Here is a 13,953-nt window from a genome sequence, read left to right on the forward strand (position 1 = left end):
CAACCCGCCGCGCCTCATCCAACTTCCGTGGGGAGCTCCGTGTGTCTTTCTCTGCCTCCGAACCTACGATTCCAGAGATTAGACCATAAATACTCTTGCTCAATTCTGCCCACGATGGCTTTGCAAGGTGTTGAGCAGACGATCCTTCGGGATCCAGCTCTTTTGTGGGTTTTATTCCTGAGACTGAGCGTGGTCTGGTTGATGGGAAATGCTGATGTGATTGACTTAGCTACTGGATTGTGTTCCCTATCACTGTTGTTATGGTATGCGGACGATCTTATTTACTAAATGATGGACTAGGATATATGCTAATTAACTATCTATTAGATCCTGACAGGTATCCTCCGTCACTATGCTACCGTCTTGATGAACAACCCCCCGAAGCCGGCCTCGACGCTGGCCGAATCCCGCGAACGCCTCGGACTCATTCGCGGTGTCAATCTCCGGAATAACGCCTCCGTGCTCTCCAAGGAGTCCTTCGAGATGCGGAAGAACTACCTCGTCTCTGCCTACCAGAGCGGTGCTTTTCTCAAGGATCCCGGTAGTCGCGGCCAGCCGCCTGCGAACCCGATGACCGATCCTGCTGGCATGGAGGCTATGATGGGCATGATGAAGGGGAATATGATGATGATGATCCCGCAGACGCTCATTATGAGTTGGATTAATGCGTTCTTTTCGGGATTCGTGATTTGTAGGGATTATCCGACTCCCTTTTCAAGTTGGGGATGAGCTGACAAGGGTGCTAGTGAAATTGCCGTTCCCGCTTACCATTCGGTTCAAGTCGATGCTGCAGTCTGGTGTTATGACCCGGGATCTGGATGTCAGATGGGTGTCCAGTCTTTCGTGGTATTTCTTGAACTTGTTTGGGCTGCAGTCGGTCTTTGGCTTTATCTTGGGTGGTGATAATGGTTCGTTCGCCATACTTTTCTTATTGCTTCTTTTCTTTCGGATTGCAGCGTGCTGACAGACTTGCTTTAGCGGCCAACCATATGGCTCAGCAGATGGCGTCGATGAACCCTGCCGCTGGGGTTAACCCCTTCCAGCCGGGCCAGGATCCCGATAAGTTGTACCAGAGTGAGGCCGAGAACCTGGAGGTTGTTGAGCACTTTTGCATTCTGGATGGCGTTGAGGAGAGACTGCTGGCTCATTACGCTGGTAGGAAAAGCTATTAGGTTATGATGGTTTGGCTTATGGGTGTATGTTTGGACGTCTACTTGCTGAATATATTAGATTAAGTGCAGATGTATCAATATGACATACTAGTAATATAAGGGCAGAATGTGAGTACTAAGTAAGTAAGATGCAAGTATCCTCATTAATAGCCATTGCCACGAGGCCTTATCCAGCATCCATCAATCATGAATCATCATCAATAAATATCAAAAACACAATGAAATATAAAACCATCCAGCCCAAACCCAACGGGTCTAACTATAATTGACCACCCCATTCAAAATCCACAACTCACCATTCGAGACTTGCTCAGCAATACTATCCACCTCGACATTCCCCGGTTGAATCTGGCAGAAAACAGTCAGTTAGCAAACACCCACCCACCCAAAAGCAGGATCCAAAGGATACGGAACGGAGCATACATAAATCTTATCCCCCTCCCTCCTCCACCTCAACTTCTCCCCAGCAAGGGTAACCCCCTCATCTCCTTCCCCCCAAGGACTCCCAACAACAACATGCGCCTGCACAAACCTCTCCAGATTCTTCCTCGCCCGATCCTGCCCCTCATCGCCCTCATACGCTTCCGCCTGCCCAAACCGCTCATAATCCTCGGGATTCTCCCACGGTTTACGCGGCAGGTTCTGGATCGCGCTATTCCGCGGTGCCAGGACCGTCACGTTACTCGAGGGGTCGTTGAAACGGGATTCCACGGAGTCGAACTGCCGGGTCAGCGAGGCGTAGACATTGATGAGGCGGTTCTTGGGCAGGACGTCGGAGATGATGGGGTTTTCGTGGGAGTTGGAGTTGGAGTTAGAAGAAGGTTTGCTGCCCATCTTGTTGGAGGTGGGTTGCTGGTGGGAGAGCCAGTCCTTGATATCGGGGAAGTAGTTATTGTTGTTGGCGTCTTGGAGGTGGAGGTCGTGACGGAGGTGTGGTGCGGAGACGAAGGGTCGGGGGAGACGTTTTCGGAGTGGGAAGGTGTTGGCTGTGGATAGGGTGGTGAGGATGATTATGGTGAGGGTGAGGGATGATATTATGAGGAAGATGGGTCTTTTTGTCATTTTCATATTGGGGAGATAGATAGTATATAGTTAGTTTATATAGATAGAGGATATATTGTATTGTATTGTGGTGGAGGTGATCGGCCTGTCAGCCGGATTGGGGGATGACGCAACGCCAACAGCTAGCTAACTACTCCATAGTACTGTGGCAGTTAACTAGTTGACTAGTGAGGTACTCTGCAATAGTCATGGCAGCAACACGTGACTGCTATCGATAAGGGCAACGGGCCACAAACGGCGTCATGTTCCGGTCGCGGAGAAGATAGAGAAGAGGCACTTGACTAGTTGCTTTCCCCTCCCCCCCTCCATTTGCCCCTCATCTGCGATTTCCGACGTCTCAACTGTCACAAGATGTCGGCGTTGCAGACGTTCCTGCTGGTCGTGGACCATGATAAGCAGGAGGCCAAGCAGATCGCGGAACGAATTGCTCAAGGTACGTTATGTGATGTTCTCTCATGGCCCCGCCGCTGCAGCTGCTGCAGATTGATAGATGACGGTCTGTAACTAACTACGGCTTTTGGATAATAAAGATGTGGAGTCCAAGAAGGTCACGCTCATTGAAGTCGTGCAGTCGCTAGGAGAGTACATCAATGACGAGGACCCCATTCTGCGCGGAAAGGCCGTTTCCTATCTCACAGCCGTGATCAGGGCGCTTCCTCCGAAGTTCCTGTCGAGACAACAGATCCAGGTTTTGACGACTTTCTTCTGTGACCGGATTGAGGATGGAGGGGCCGTTCAGGGTTTGGAGACGTTGCAGAAGCTGGATCGGTTTAATAAGGCGTTGGCCGAAGAGGTAGCGCGGGCGTGAGTGCATCTGAAGTTGATAAGATCATGCGGACGGGATTTAGGCTGACTTGTGCAGTGTCTTCGAGCGCTTCGAGGAGTTACAGTCCCGCTCGCAGTCTCAGAGGTTTCAGGTTTACCAATTGCTGAACGAATTGATGATCAATCATCGTGCCGGTGCGTTTCCATCCATACTTCGACGCTGGTTTGCGGGAATTGACTGGTGCAGCCCTCCATGATATGGGTGACGAGTCCCTGGTTGGCATAGTGAACCTGATGACGGGTGAGAAGGATCCGCGCAATCTTATGCTGGTCTTCTCGATCCTCAAGGTGGTGATGGTGGAGTGGGATGTGTCCAATCATGCTGAAGTACGTACTGCATGTGGTCTGGGTGCGGTCTTCTGATAACTGACATGTGAAGGCTCTGTTCGACTCCGTCTACAACTACTTCCCCATTACCTTCAGGCCTCCACCGAATGATCCATACGGTATCACTGCTCAGGACTTGAAGGACCGCTTGCAAGACTGCATTTCGGCGAACAGTCTATTCGCTCCGCATGCTGTTCCTTCTCTGTTGGATAAGCTTGACTCTACGTCGCCCAATGTCAAGGTATGCGTTTGACAATACTACAACCCTTATACGTTCTAATGATCCCCCAGAAAGATGCGCTCAACGCCCTTATTGCTTGCGTCAAGCTGTACGATCCAAACACCGTGTCCAAGTATTCGATAACCATTTGGGAGACTCTGAAATTTGAGATCCTGAATGCCCAGGAGGAGTTCCTTTCCGAGCTCTCTCTTCAGGTTTTGAGCAGTATTGCGCAGCGGTTGTCGGAGGGCATTACACAGGTCTCCGATCAGCTGCCTCTTGCACAGTACTTGCGCCCGATTACCAAGGAGTGCAGCGAGCAATTACAGGAGCCTCAGCAGAAACAGGCAAAGCCTGCCCAGCAAATCCTGAGCTCCACTTCTGCGGCTTCTGCAGCATCGTTCACACTCATTGTGCAGACCGTCGTCGCACCACTCCTGACGATCTACCAGGAAGCCGATGGAATTGCCAAGCAAAGAGCTCTGCTAGATACATTGACCGTCCTCTTCGACTCTGCTATCCAGGTGTTTGGCGCATGGTCATCGCGGGACTCGGAGCCTGCTCTCAGCAACCCCTTGCTCGAGTTCAAAGACCAGTTCTCTGACATCTTCGGCCAGGCACTCATGGGCGTTATTAAGGAAGAAGTTTCGTTCCGCATTTCTGCTTTAAAGGGATTCCTACGTTTGTCTACCCTGCGCAACTACTTCCAAGATAACGAAGTCGGACTCTTCGTACAATATCTTGACGAAATTCTCCTAAAGGAGGAATCAGTCGGTCGTGATGACCTGAAGAAGGAAGCAATTGCTGCCCTGACTGAAATCTCGAAGTACAAGCCGCGTATTATCTTGGACATCACTTTCCCTGCTTTCGTGGCCACCCTTCCTGACTCCGACGATGGGTCGAATTCTGGGTATATCACCACCCTCGAGACTCTCGCACAAATCAGTGTCGAGAGGGATATCTTCGACACTCTTGTCCGTCGTCTGCTCAGCAAATTGAGCATTCTGTTGCAGAAGGAAGACCCAGGAACCGTGGACTACCCCAGGGCAATTCTTTTGACTATCCTTTATGTCATGAACCAAAGGAAACTGGACCAAACACCGAACCTGGATCTCTACTACGACAAGATCGTCGTGAACCTGTGCCGTAGCGCAGCGACAGCAGCTCTAGGCAAAGCCCCGAACAACATCCTGACTGACGCCACAGTCCTTGATGTCCTGGGAAGGCTATGCAATGTCATTATCAGGTCCCTCCCACAGAGCAAGCACAACGAAGTCGTGTCCAACATCTACACTCTCTTCGCTGCAGCGGATGGTTTCCAACAGGTGCCCTTCACACCCTCACCAACCGACAGCCACCGCCGTACCATGATTCTTTCGACATACCTCCTCGCCAGTCTCCCACAAGACACGAAGAACCTGCCTCCCTGCACACCCCCCGTGATGTCCGATCTCCTCACGGACATTGCAACCCGCTGCACCACCGAGACCGAGACCGCCACCCAACTCGCCTTCCTCCGCCATCTCGCCCTCTACGTCAACAAGCACCTCACCAAGGAAGACCTCGGCCTCGCAACAGCCCTCTTCGACAACCTCCTCCCCCCAACTACCCAAGACCCGAAACTCACCACCCCGACCATCAAAACCATCTTTTGGCTCTCCAAAGCCCTCATCCTCCGCCTCGCCCCCAAAACGACCCAAATCCTCACCACCCTCCTCAACCTCCTCTCCTCCTCCGATGAAGCAACCAGCACAACCGCAGCCCGCGGCTTTGCCGTCCTCCTCAAAGACGACGAAGTCCTCTCCCCAACCAACCATGCCAACATCCGCCTCCTCTCCAAACAACGTGTCTTCACCACCCTAACCCCGCTAATCTCCGCCCGCATCCGCGAAGTCAACGTCGCCGGAACCTCATCCACCACCACCACAGCACCACACATCAAACCCGCCCACCTAACTGCCCTCTCCGGCATCCTCTCCACCATCTCCCCAACACTGGTCATGCCTGAACTCCCCACCCTGCTCCCCCTCCTCCTTCAAAGTCTGGACCTTCAATCAGCCGACTCCCAACCCGTCCGCGCCGCCACTCTCGAAACCCTCGCGGTGATCATCCGCGAAAACGGCGTCACCGTGATCGAAGAGTGCGGACACGTTCAGAGCCTCGTAACTCGACTCCTGAAGACAGCAGAGCACCGCCCCGCTACTGGAGCTGTTAACGGGCCCAGGCTGCGTGTTGACGCCCTCAAGTGTCTGTTCTTGCTTGCGCAGACGCCGGATTCGGGTGCTGCGGCTGCTGCTTCTGCTCCGAAGGTAGCTAAGGCGGGCAAGCTATCGCCGCTTTTGCCGGTGAAGAATCAGGTGTTGAGGGCGTTGCGGATGGTTTTGGATGATCCCAAGCGGGATGTTAGGAAGGCGGCGGTTGATGCTAGGGGGGCTTGGCTTAGGGGGGTGGATGATGCCGCGGAGCAGGATGAGTGATTTGTGTTTCTTCTTCTTCTTCTTCTTTCTATCTCTTCTTTTTCTTATTTGTGTTCGAAGGGGGGAGGGTATTCTCTGGTTTATGTTTCATGTTTGGTTGCAATCTTGTTACGTGATACGTGCCGCATGCTGCTTGCTGCTTCTGCTACTGGACATAAAATGTGCTTTAAGATTTTGTGGTGACAATAAAGGCAGAGAACTAGATGATGATGATGATGGTGGTGATGGTGCTTTGGGAATGTATAGACAATGATTGGCTACTATGCATAACACTGATGTTGAATTAACGTTCCCGAGGACAGTGGCATGTCTAGCTAGATCCTAACAAGCGGGCAGGGTCTCGGACTATTTGACCGACGCAAACGATTTCATATCTAAACTCAAAAGTGGGCTGTAAATACAACCAGAGAAAGGAGAAATTGAAGGTAGCACAGAAAACCCGGTCACATAAAACAATCTCAACTGGCAACTTAGGTTCATTGATAGGGCGTCTCCCCCCCTCCCACCCTCCCTCCCTTTCCTTCCACTGCATATGGGTGCAGATGTAACGGGCTCGCTGGGACACTTCCATCTTCTTTTCGCCTGCTTACGCAGGGAGGAACCGTATCTGGTACCGTATTTACCCATGATACCGACCTTCTCGGTGCGCTTCGTCCTCCTGTCTCTCTGTGCAGCTGTTGGGGTCTTATCTGACCTCACCAAAATTCAAGCTCCGGTCCCTGTGGGCAGGCGCTACCCAGCTCCTTGATGCTATCTATGTCATCAAATTCGAGGCCCTTCGGGGCGGGTACAATCTGCAGCGCGCCGGAGTGGACTGATTCTTTGGTTGCGACGCTGACCCCCTCGTTGAAGTAGCCTACACCATCTGCCTTCTCAACCAACAATCTAGTGAGACGGAGGAGATCCCCAAGCCCCCCAGTTCCAATGGCCATGGCGACTGGACTTGGTGGTGCATCTTGTGCTATGAGGGGTGCGTCTCTCCCGAGTAGGTCAACGCTAGACCAGTCTTCTGCACGCTCACCAACCTCTAGGTCGACGTTGCTTTTCAAGAGAGATTCGATAGCCGGACTTACGAGCGAGACCTCGTACCAAAGCCTCCCGCGTCTGATCATCTCTCGTGACTGCATCGCACGAGCGCGCACGGCTGTTTCTTCAGCGGCGCTGGCTCCTACAATCAAATCCTGAATTTCTAGTACCTGCAGAAATAAGTCGCCGTCGGTTTCAGTCTCACGGGTTGGCTCCTTTCCAGTGTCTTCATTTAAGGGGGACACGTCTGACCGAATGAACTTATGCCTCGTCCAACGCTTCATGTATACCTTATCAATGGCCAATGTGTTCCCTGCTGGGAGGCGGGTGAAGATGTGCAGGAGTGGTTTGTCCGCGGGTATCCAGAGATGGTCAACCATATGTTGAGCTGCTGATGCAAATTCTGGTCCATGATCGGTGACGCAGTTAACACTGATATTGGCATCCCAGGTTTGCAGTGGGAAATGTAAGTTTACGCCCCCAAGCGATGAAACCGGCTTCTTTAAAGAATGATCGCCCTGTTCGTCAATGACAAGAACGAGCGACTGACCACTTTTCGTTCGGCAATGAAATTCGTAGGACACATTGTATTCGTCGTACTCTTGTTCGAACAGGCGACGTTTTCCCTGGGCCTTGGACGTTCTCAAGTCAACAAGATGATCGATGTCCGCACCAGATGTCGTCAGTTTATTCATGAACTTTGTCGTTGGCGCAGCCAAGCCCGTCCGTGGCTTAAAAATCTTGTACCATTCGCTGAAAGTTATCAGCTGCTCGCAGCATGATTTTGGGAGGAGTGGTATTAAGACCAGCCCGATCTGCACCTCCAAAGTGATTGCTCCTGGAAATGTTTCAGCTGCTTCTAGAGAGGGCTTCAAAGCCTCATAAAGCTTCTTTATGTCTTCATCCATGTCTCTCTCGTCCTGGATTTGTTGCCCTTCTTTTTCCTGGCTCACTGGTGTTGCTATTCTCTCCCTGCTCGATCCAGAGCCATATTGACTCACTGAAGTATCGACTGATGGCTTCTTCGCGGGCTTTGGAAGTATGCCCCAAGCAGCTTCGAGGGTCTTCTGTTTCTTGGCTTTAGCCTCAGATTTGCTATTCGCCTTGTCTTTGATACTTGGATTGGGTGCCTTCTGAGTCATGGTACGGCGGAAGGCTCTAGTCACGACTTCACCATCAAGTTGTCTCACTGCCCCGTGGGATCTCTCAATATCCGTGACTTTGTTTTGAGCCAGAGTCCCCTGTGCCTGGCGCAGAGTTGGTGCATTCTTGTAAGCCTGATCCACGATCAGTGATTCGCCTTCATTGCTCTCATTGTAGACCATGCTCAAAGAAGCTAGTCGATTTATCTGTTCAGAAACCTTCTCACTGCTGTGTGAAGTAGATCTTGCGTTACTCAAAGGCGCCACCCTGTCACCACTGACTGAAGCGTCTCTGCTTTTTCCGGAGGAAGTCGCCCTTTCATTGCTATGAAGAGGGTCTCTGTCATGGCTTGGAGAAGTTTCTCTGTCATTGCTCAGAGAAGTCACTTCTTGCATGGATTCCGTGCTACTATTCTCCAACGGGATCCCGGAAGCCTCGAAAACCAAACCGGCAAGATCAAGGTTATTGCACCTGCTCTGGCTGACCGCTTCTTTCGAGGCCGGGGTTGGGGAGTCAGCAGTTCGACTACAAGACAGACTCGATGGCACTAAGGCTGGCTGATAGAAAGAAATCGTAGGTTGGATACTGGTAGCCCCAGTTGTTACCTGCCCAAGAACATCAACAAGTTCCTTCCTTCTGTTAATCTTCTTCTCTGGCATAGGTCGGGTGGGTGCATAGGTGTGTTGGCCTCGGACATTGTCACATGCGCTCCCCATAGCCTGGGGGGCGCTTTTGTCGAGACCATACTTTGTGGTGTCAAAACCTTGGGGTAGACGCGGCTTGTTCTCCGGCACTGTTTCGAGGATTGTTGAGGTTGCCTGAGCTTGTGGCGCTTGAGCCTCAGCCACCGGGTCTGCTGTAACATGCTGGCTTGTGGTGCCACTTTCAGTATTGTAGGTCATTTTCCACTTCTTACGAGGTTTAGAGACATCTCTTTCAGCCTCCGCAGCTTGACCCACAGTATTCTTGAGTTTCGGCTCTGCACTCTCACGGGATGACGATGGCTGTACTTCGTTGGAGGTGATGAGTCTGCGCTGTTTGATACCAGGTGGCCTCTTGGTCGGCGGAACAGAAGCTTTAGCAGCTGATTGCTCGGAATGAGGTACAACTTGCATCTCTGTGTCGGGTGTGGGAATAGATTTCTCAACACCAGTTCCCTCAACCACCCACCGATTCCACTGGTCCACCTGTTTTGCCTTCTCGGGGGTCAGATAAGGATGTGTGGCAGAGTCGCTGGTAGCTGTCGCCGGAGCTCTGGCTCTAGCAAGCTCGTCTACTGTGCTCAATGCAAGAAATTCATCGCCTTTTCCAATTCCTTGGAAGACGAAGTCATTCCAGAGACGGGATCTTCCGGGTTCCTCGGTAATACGCGGTGGATTGGTGATATTTTTGGGCTCTCTGAATCCATGGGTCTCCTCATCATAGGGAAATGCCACAGTGACGAACATCTGACCGAGTTCCAGGCTGGGGTTCATGCCTGGGTCGGTCAAAAGGCGACGAGGAGCAGCACTGTTCAGACTGCCGTAGCTCTGCATACGAAAACGTATGCGACCATTACCGGGAGTAGCATTCAGATTTGCTACTCCCGGATTCAGGATAGAGCTCTGATTCATACGTAAGAAATCGGCCAAGATTTTAGCGAGACGGACACTTACCAAGGGCTTCTCAATCCGAGTGAGCTTCACCAAAGCGTCTTCAACATCTTCGGCGGACTTCCCGATTACTTGGACACCACGCCCTTCGACAACGCATGCCTCGGTTCCAGTCATAGCCGCTATCTGTGAGAGAAAGTCCTCGAACCTGTTGTCAGAAAAGCAACCTACGCCTCCAGTGGATGACAGCCAGAACTTGGTGACAAGAGCAGCGGGATTAGGTATCAACTCCTGATCAGAGCTGTCTGACAGGGCTAGGAGACCCTTTTCGTCATCCTTGTCTGAATCTGAAGCCACGGGGTCTTCATCGATAGGCATAGTGGCAGAGACGTCGAGCTGGTTGATCCGGGGCATCTAAGGTTTTTGCCCATTAGCGGAATGTTCTGCTAGGGTTGCGGAAAGAATAAAGGCCCAAAACGTACATCTAGCAAATCCTTATTCTCCTGACTGTCGATAAAGCTTGATACAGCCTTCGCAATCTGAGAAGTGCCGCCCTCCAGACTGCCCTTGATCTCGAGGACCTATGCAAGCGGATCTTGTCAGCACGATAGATTGCATTTTCGCTCGGGTTCTAACACACGTTGTCATATTTATGGTAGTGGAACTCTCGGTCATGCTGGTTGGTCAATTTCCTACAACTGTCAGTCTCAATGACAGGAGAAATGTGCGTTGGTTAGTCTTTACTTGATCTCATCCGTGACTTCCTCAACCTGTGATCTTGTGTCAATATGGAGCTCGATTTACTGGTACAGGCTTTTGCTTACTCCAATGTCTTCAAAAGCCCACATCGAGGCCAACGTGACCCGCTGCTTTCCAGACATTTTGTGAAGCTTGCTCACCGTTGGTACCAGGTAGGTCACAAGGGACAAGGTCAGGGTGTGCCTCAACTGCAGCAGCAAAAGTGGTGAAAGATAGTGCAGATGAACTCCAATATCGGTCTTGTCAAGGAAACAGAGAGAGACTGATGGAGATAACCGATGAAAAGTAAGCCAGTCAGGAGATGAACGAAGGTAAGAAGAGGAAGGGACAGGGGGAGGGAGAGAAGAAGTACGGAAAAGAAAACAAGAGGGAGGTGGATGGCGGGGCAAGGTGTGGTCAGTTAATTCCCATGGCAATGAAACACCAGGGAAAGAGCCAAGGTGAATGGCTGGTGGTCAGTAACACTGGGCGAACTCTAAGGGAATCAACACAGAGTATCGCACAAACACAGAGCGGGCGGATGCAGCTCGAATGACCTGCAAGTGGACGCCACTGGAATAGTCACTGTGACCATCGAAGTCAACAGAGGTACGGTCTGGACGAGAGAAGGCAAAGTCCGTGTTTTGGTGATGATGACAGCATCTGCATCGAGACACGAAGTGCATCCCCTGATGCAAAATAATATAACTATTTCTTGACCGAAAGCAGGTGGCCGGTAAGGTGCGATGTTAGCAGCACAAAGAGAGGCATCCAGGCCATTGCATTCATTTATAGGGGAGTTCCGTCACATAGGATGATGTTTTTGCATTACTATAAGATTGCATTGCCATGCAAGAGAAAAAAAGTATATCTACACGGATACTGCCGTTTTGGCCATCCGAACACTCTAAACACAGGGTGACACGCAAGGACATGATGGTCTATTCTTCCGGGGTATCGAGCAATCCCAAACTCCAGATCTCTTCCAGAGATATAGTGGAGTGTGAATATGAGAGGAAAGAGAAAATTGAAGGGAAGGAGAAAGGGAAGTAAAGAAAGGTGAGTAAGAAGTGAAGGGAAAGCAAAAGAGCGAAAAGTAGAATGAAACAGGAAGAAAGGAAAAGAAATTACAAGAAAATAAGGTAGGCCCATGGCCGGGGGTTTCCATCTTCGCTCGCCAGGCGCAGACATGGCCAGTAGCCTCCGTACTGAGAGCATAAGAGCACCGATTAAAGGACGAAGACCGAGTTGAATATGCCAGATCAATGTGCCCGCCATTGAATCGAAGCTGCGTAGGTAGCCCCAGGGTTTTCTGCGGGGTAGCAGCTTTCCCAGGTATGTTCCTTTGGATCGTCATTGACAAGGGTGTATCATTTCATTGGGCATCCTTGATCTGCTCCTTGACTTGAATGGCCCATTTCATCTGACCTTGGGTTTCTTGTAGCGCGGCAAGGGCCGCATTGATTTTGGCCTCACCCTCGCGGCCGCTTTCAATCAGTGATCTCAATTCCTCATCCTGGGTGCGTTTGTAGGCTTCGTACTCGGCGAAGAGGGCCTCAAACTTCTGTCTGCTGCTCTCAAGCTCACGGTCCTTTTCAGCCATCAGGACATCCAGCCGCTCTACGTGGGTGTCTTTTTCGTCACTCCGTTTCTTCAAAGCGACGAAATCATCCCTGAGCGCTTTGAGCTTCTTCAGGTGTTCCGCACGTTCGCGTTGCCCGGTCTTCGCCAGCACATCATATTGAGTTCGAGAATGGTTGGAAATTTCCTGGAGCTCGGCGCATTTCCGATGAAAATCGTCCCGAGCTTCATCCATCAACTGGGTTGTCTTCCGAGCCTTTCCCTCAGCCTGAGACCTCCGGTCTTTCTCGCCTTGAATTTCCACGCGAAGCTCTTCGATTTTCTTGTCCTTCCTTGAGATGGAATGCAGATTGGTCTCATTCGCCTGTTCGAGATTGCGGAGTCGTTCGGTCATATTCTGAACCTGAATCTTGAACGCATCATTCATTCGCTGTGTCTCCTCGGCCCGCGAGCGATAGACGCTACAATCACGGGTCAGACGCGCAACTTCCTCCTGTAGATTGTGTATCACCCGTCCCGACTTTCCCGTCGCTGCGTGGCCGACAGCGGATGACCATTCAGTTGCCGAAACATCGCCAGTTATGGAATTGTGGATGCCGTTTGTGCCATCCGTGCCGTTCGATGAGGGGGCAACTACCGTTTCTGCGCACGTGCATACAAGTCAGCTGGGGTCCAGGGAATGGAAAAAGAAAGGGGGGGGTGGTTTTCCGGAGACACTGACCTGTGGATGACTCTTCGACTGCGGATGCCTTCTGACGCTCAGAAGTACCAATCTCAAAAAGACCATTGTACTGATGCATGTTCAATTCCGTTTCCACATGTGGTAGGCTCACACGAGGTGCTCGTTGGGGATCTGACGTAGGTAGCACAAGCATATCCGAGTCAGCATTTTTTGTCTCTGCCTTAGGGGACTTCTTGACCCGACCGAATCGGGCCATTCCGAGAAAAGCGGATAGGGTTGGAATGTTGGGCTGGAAGGCAGAATATCCGCAAAAGGCAATGCGACAATGAAGGGAACGGAGTAAGTATCCAAGCAGCAACCTACTTACTCCCTTTGGGGGAGGAGGAAGGAAGTCCACGTAGGATGCCACTCCGTAGCCGGAGTTGGGGCCGCAGCAAGGAGCAAGCAAGCAACTCAAACGATCAAACGAACACCGCCAATGACAACAAGCGAATTGTACCAAAGCGAATCAAGGGCAAGATACTAGTAGATCTGGTGACAGCGCGCCCGCAGACTTCCTGATCCCCAGGACTGACAAAAGAGTACTTCTTGGGGGAGGTTGAGAGAGTGGCAGCGGCTGATAGGGAGGCATGGACAGGCTCAAAACGACCAGGAAGAAGGGGTAGAAAAAGCGCAGCACATACCACGAAGTGGATCAATGCTTGTTTGCAGATCTGCAGCACGAATATTATTGCGATGAAGATTAGAGAGGTGCTTATTCATCGCCGAGACATCAGAAAAAAATCCGAGATTGCGGTGGACGAAGTGAACTCGATGGATGCAGAAGAAAAGGCGGCAAGTGCTGAAACAGGTAGACAATGACAGGGCCTGGGTCACTCAACGCACCTATTTTACCCGCTGATCCGCGTCAACAGCAGCACGAACCATAAACCCGCACAACTGGGGTGAATATGGGTGAATCTCGCAGGGTGCACAGGAGACGAGTGTTCGTGTGTGTGATATATATAGTATCAATGAACTGATAAGGGAGGGGCAGGTACCGCGAGTTTGAAGGGAAAACGACCGAGTGATATTGGATGTACGATGTAGAAATATGTAAAATCTGGGA

The 13,953-nt window shown here is 51.3% G+C and overlaps 5 protein-coding genes across 5 annotated transcripts; 2 read left to right on the plus strand and 3 right to left on the minus strand.

Moving 5' to 3' along the window:
• Window positions 1-114: 114 nt before the first annotated feature.
• ASPBRDRAFT_75043 (ER membrane complex subunit EMC3) lies at window positions 115-1,667 on the plus strand (the record flags this gene model as incomplete). Its single annotated transcript, XM_067629263.1, has 5 exons — window positions 115-164; window positions 230-263; window positions 328-691; window positions 747-908; window positions 979-1,667. 5 exons carry the CDS (start codon window positions 115-117, stop codon window positions 1,170-1,172), a joined length of 804 nt encoding a protein of 267 aa, XP_067478925.1. The 3' UTR covers window positions 1,173-1,667.
• ASPBRDRAFT_177273 (uncharacterized protein) lies at window positions 1,428-2,006 on the minus strand (the record flags this gene model as incomplete). Its single annotated transcript, XM_067619853.1, has 2 exons — window positions 1,428-1,520; window positions 1,596-2,006. The coding sequence occupies 2 exons, from the start codon at window positions 2,004-2,006 to the stop codon at window positions 1,428-1,430; spliced, it is 504 nt and encodes a 167-aa protein (XP_067478926.1).
• Window positions 2,007-2,585: 579 nt separating this feature from the next.
• On the plus strand, window positions 2,586-6,083 carry ASPBRDRAFT_54971 (MET18/MMS19 family protein; the record flags this gene model as incomplete). Its single annotated transcript, XM_067627325.1, has 6 exons — window positions 2,586-2,667; window positions 2,765-3,038; window positions 3,097-3,194; window positions 3,247-3,386; window positions 3,439-3,627; window positions 3,678-6,083. 6 exons carry the CDS (start codon window positions 2,586-2,588, stop codon window positions 6,081-6,083), a joined length of 3,189 nt encoding a protein of 1,062 aa, XP_067478927.1.
• A 695-nt stretch (window positions 6,084-6,778) lies between these two features.
• Window positions 6,779-10,725, minus strand: ASPBRDRAFT_195842 (uncharacterized protein; the record flags this gene model as incomplete). The annotated part of the gene is made up of 6 exons (XM_067620908.1): window positions 6,779-9,856; window positions 9,908-10,258; window positions 10,327-10,425; window positions 10,485-10,536; window positions 10,589-10,614; window positions 10,669-10,725. 6 exons carry the CDS (start codon window positions 10,723-10,725, stop codon window positions 6,779-6,781), a joined length of 3,663 nt encoding a protein of 1,220 aa, XP_067478928.1.
• A 1,232-nt stretch (window positions 10,726-11,957) lies between these two features.
• ASPBRDRAFT_126042 (uncharacterized protein) lies at window positions 11,958-13,101 on the minus strand (the record flags this gene model as incomplete). Its single annotated transcript, XM_067617841.1, has 2 exons — window positions 11,958-12,805; window positions 12,885-13,101. 2 exons carry the CDS (start codon window positions 13,099-13,101, stop codon window positions 11,958-11,960), a joined length of 1,065 nt encoding a protein of 354 aa, XP_067478929.1.
• Between the last annotated feature and the right edge of the window lie 852 nt (window positions 13,102-13,953).

This window comes from Aspergillus brasiliensis, assembly GCF_001889945.1.
Source record: "Aspergillus brasiliensis CBS 101740 unplaced genomic scaffold ASPBRscaffold_6, whole genome shotgun sequence".
Lineage (NCBI taxonomy): Eukaryota > Fungi > Ascomycota > Eurotiomycetes > Eurotiales > Aspergillaceae > Aspergillus > Aspergillus brasiliensis.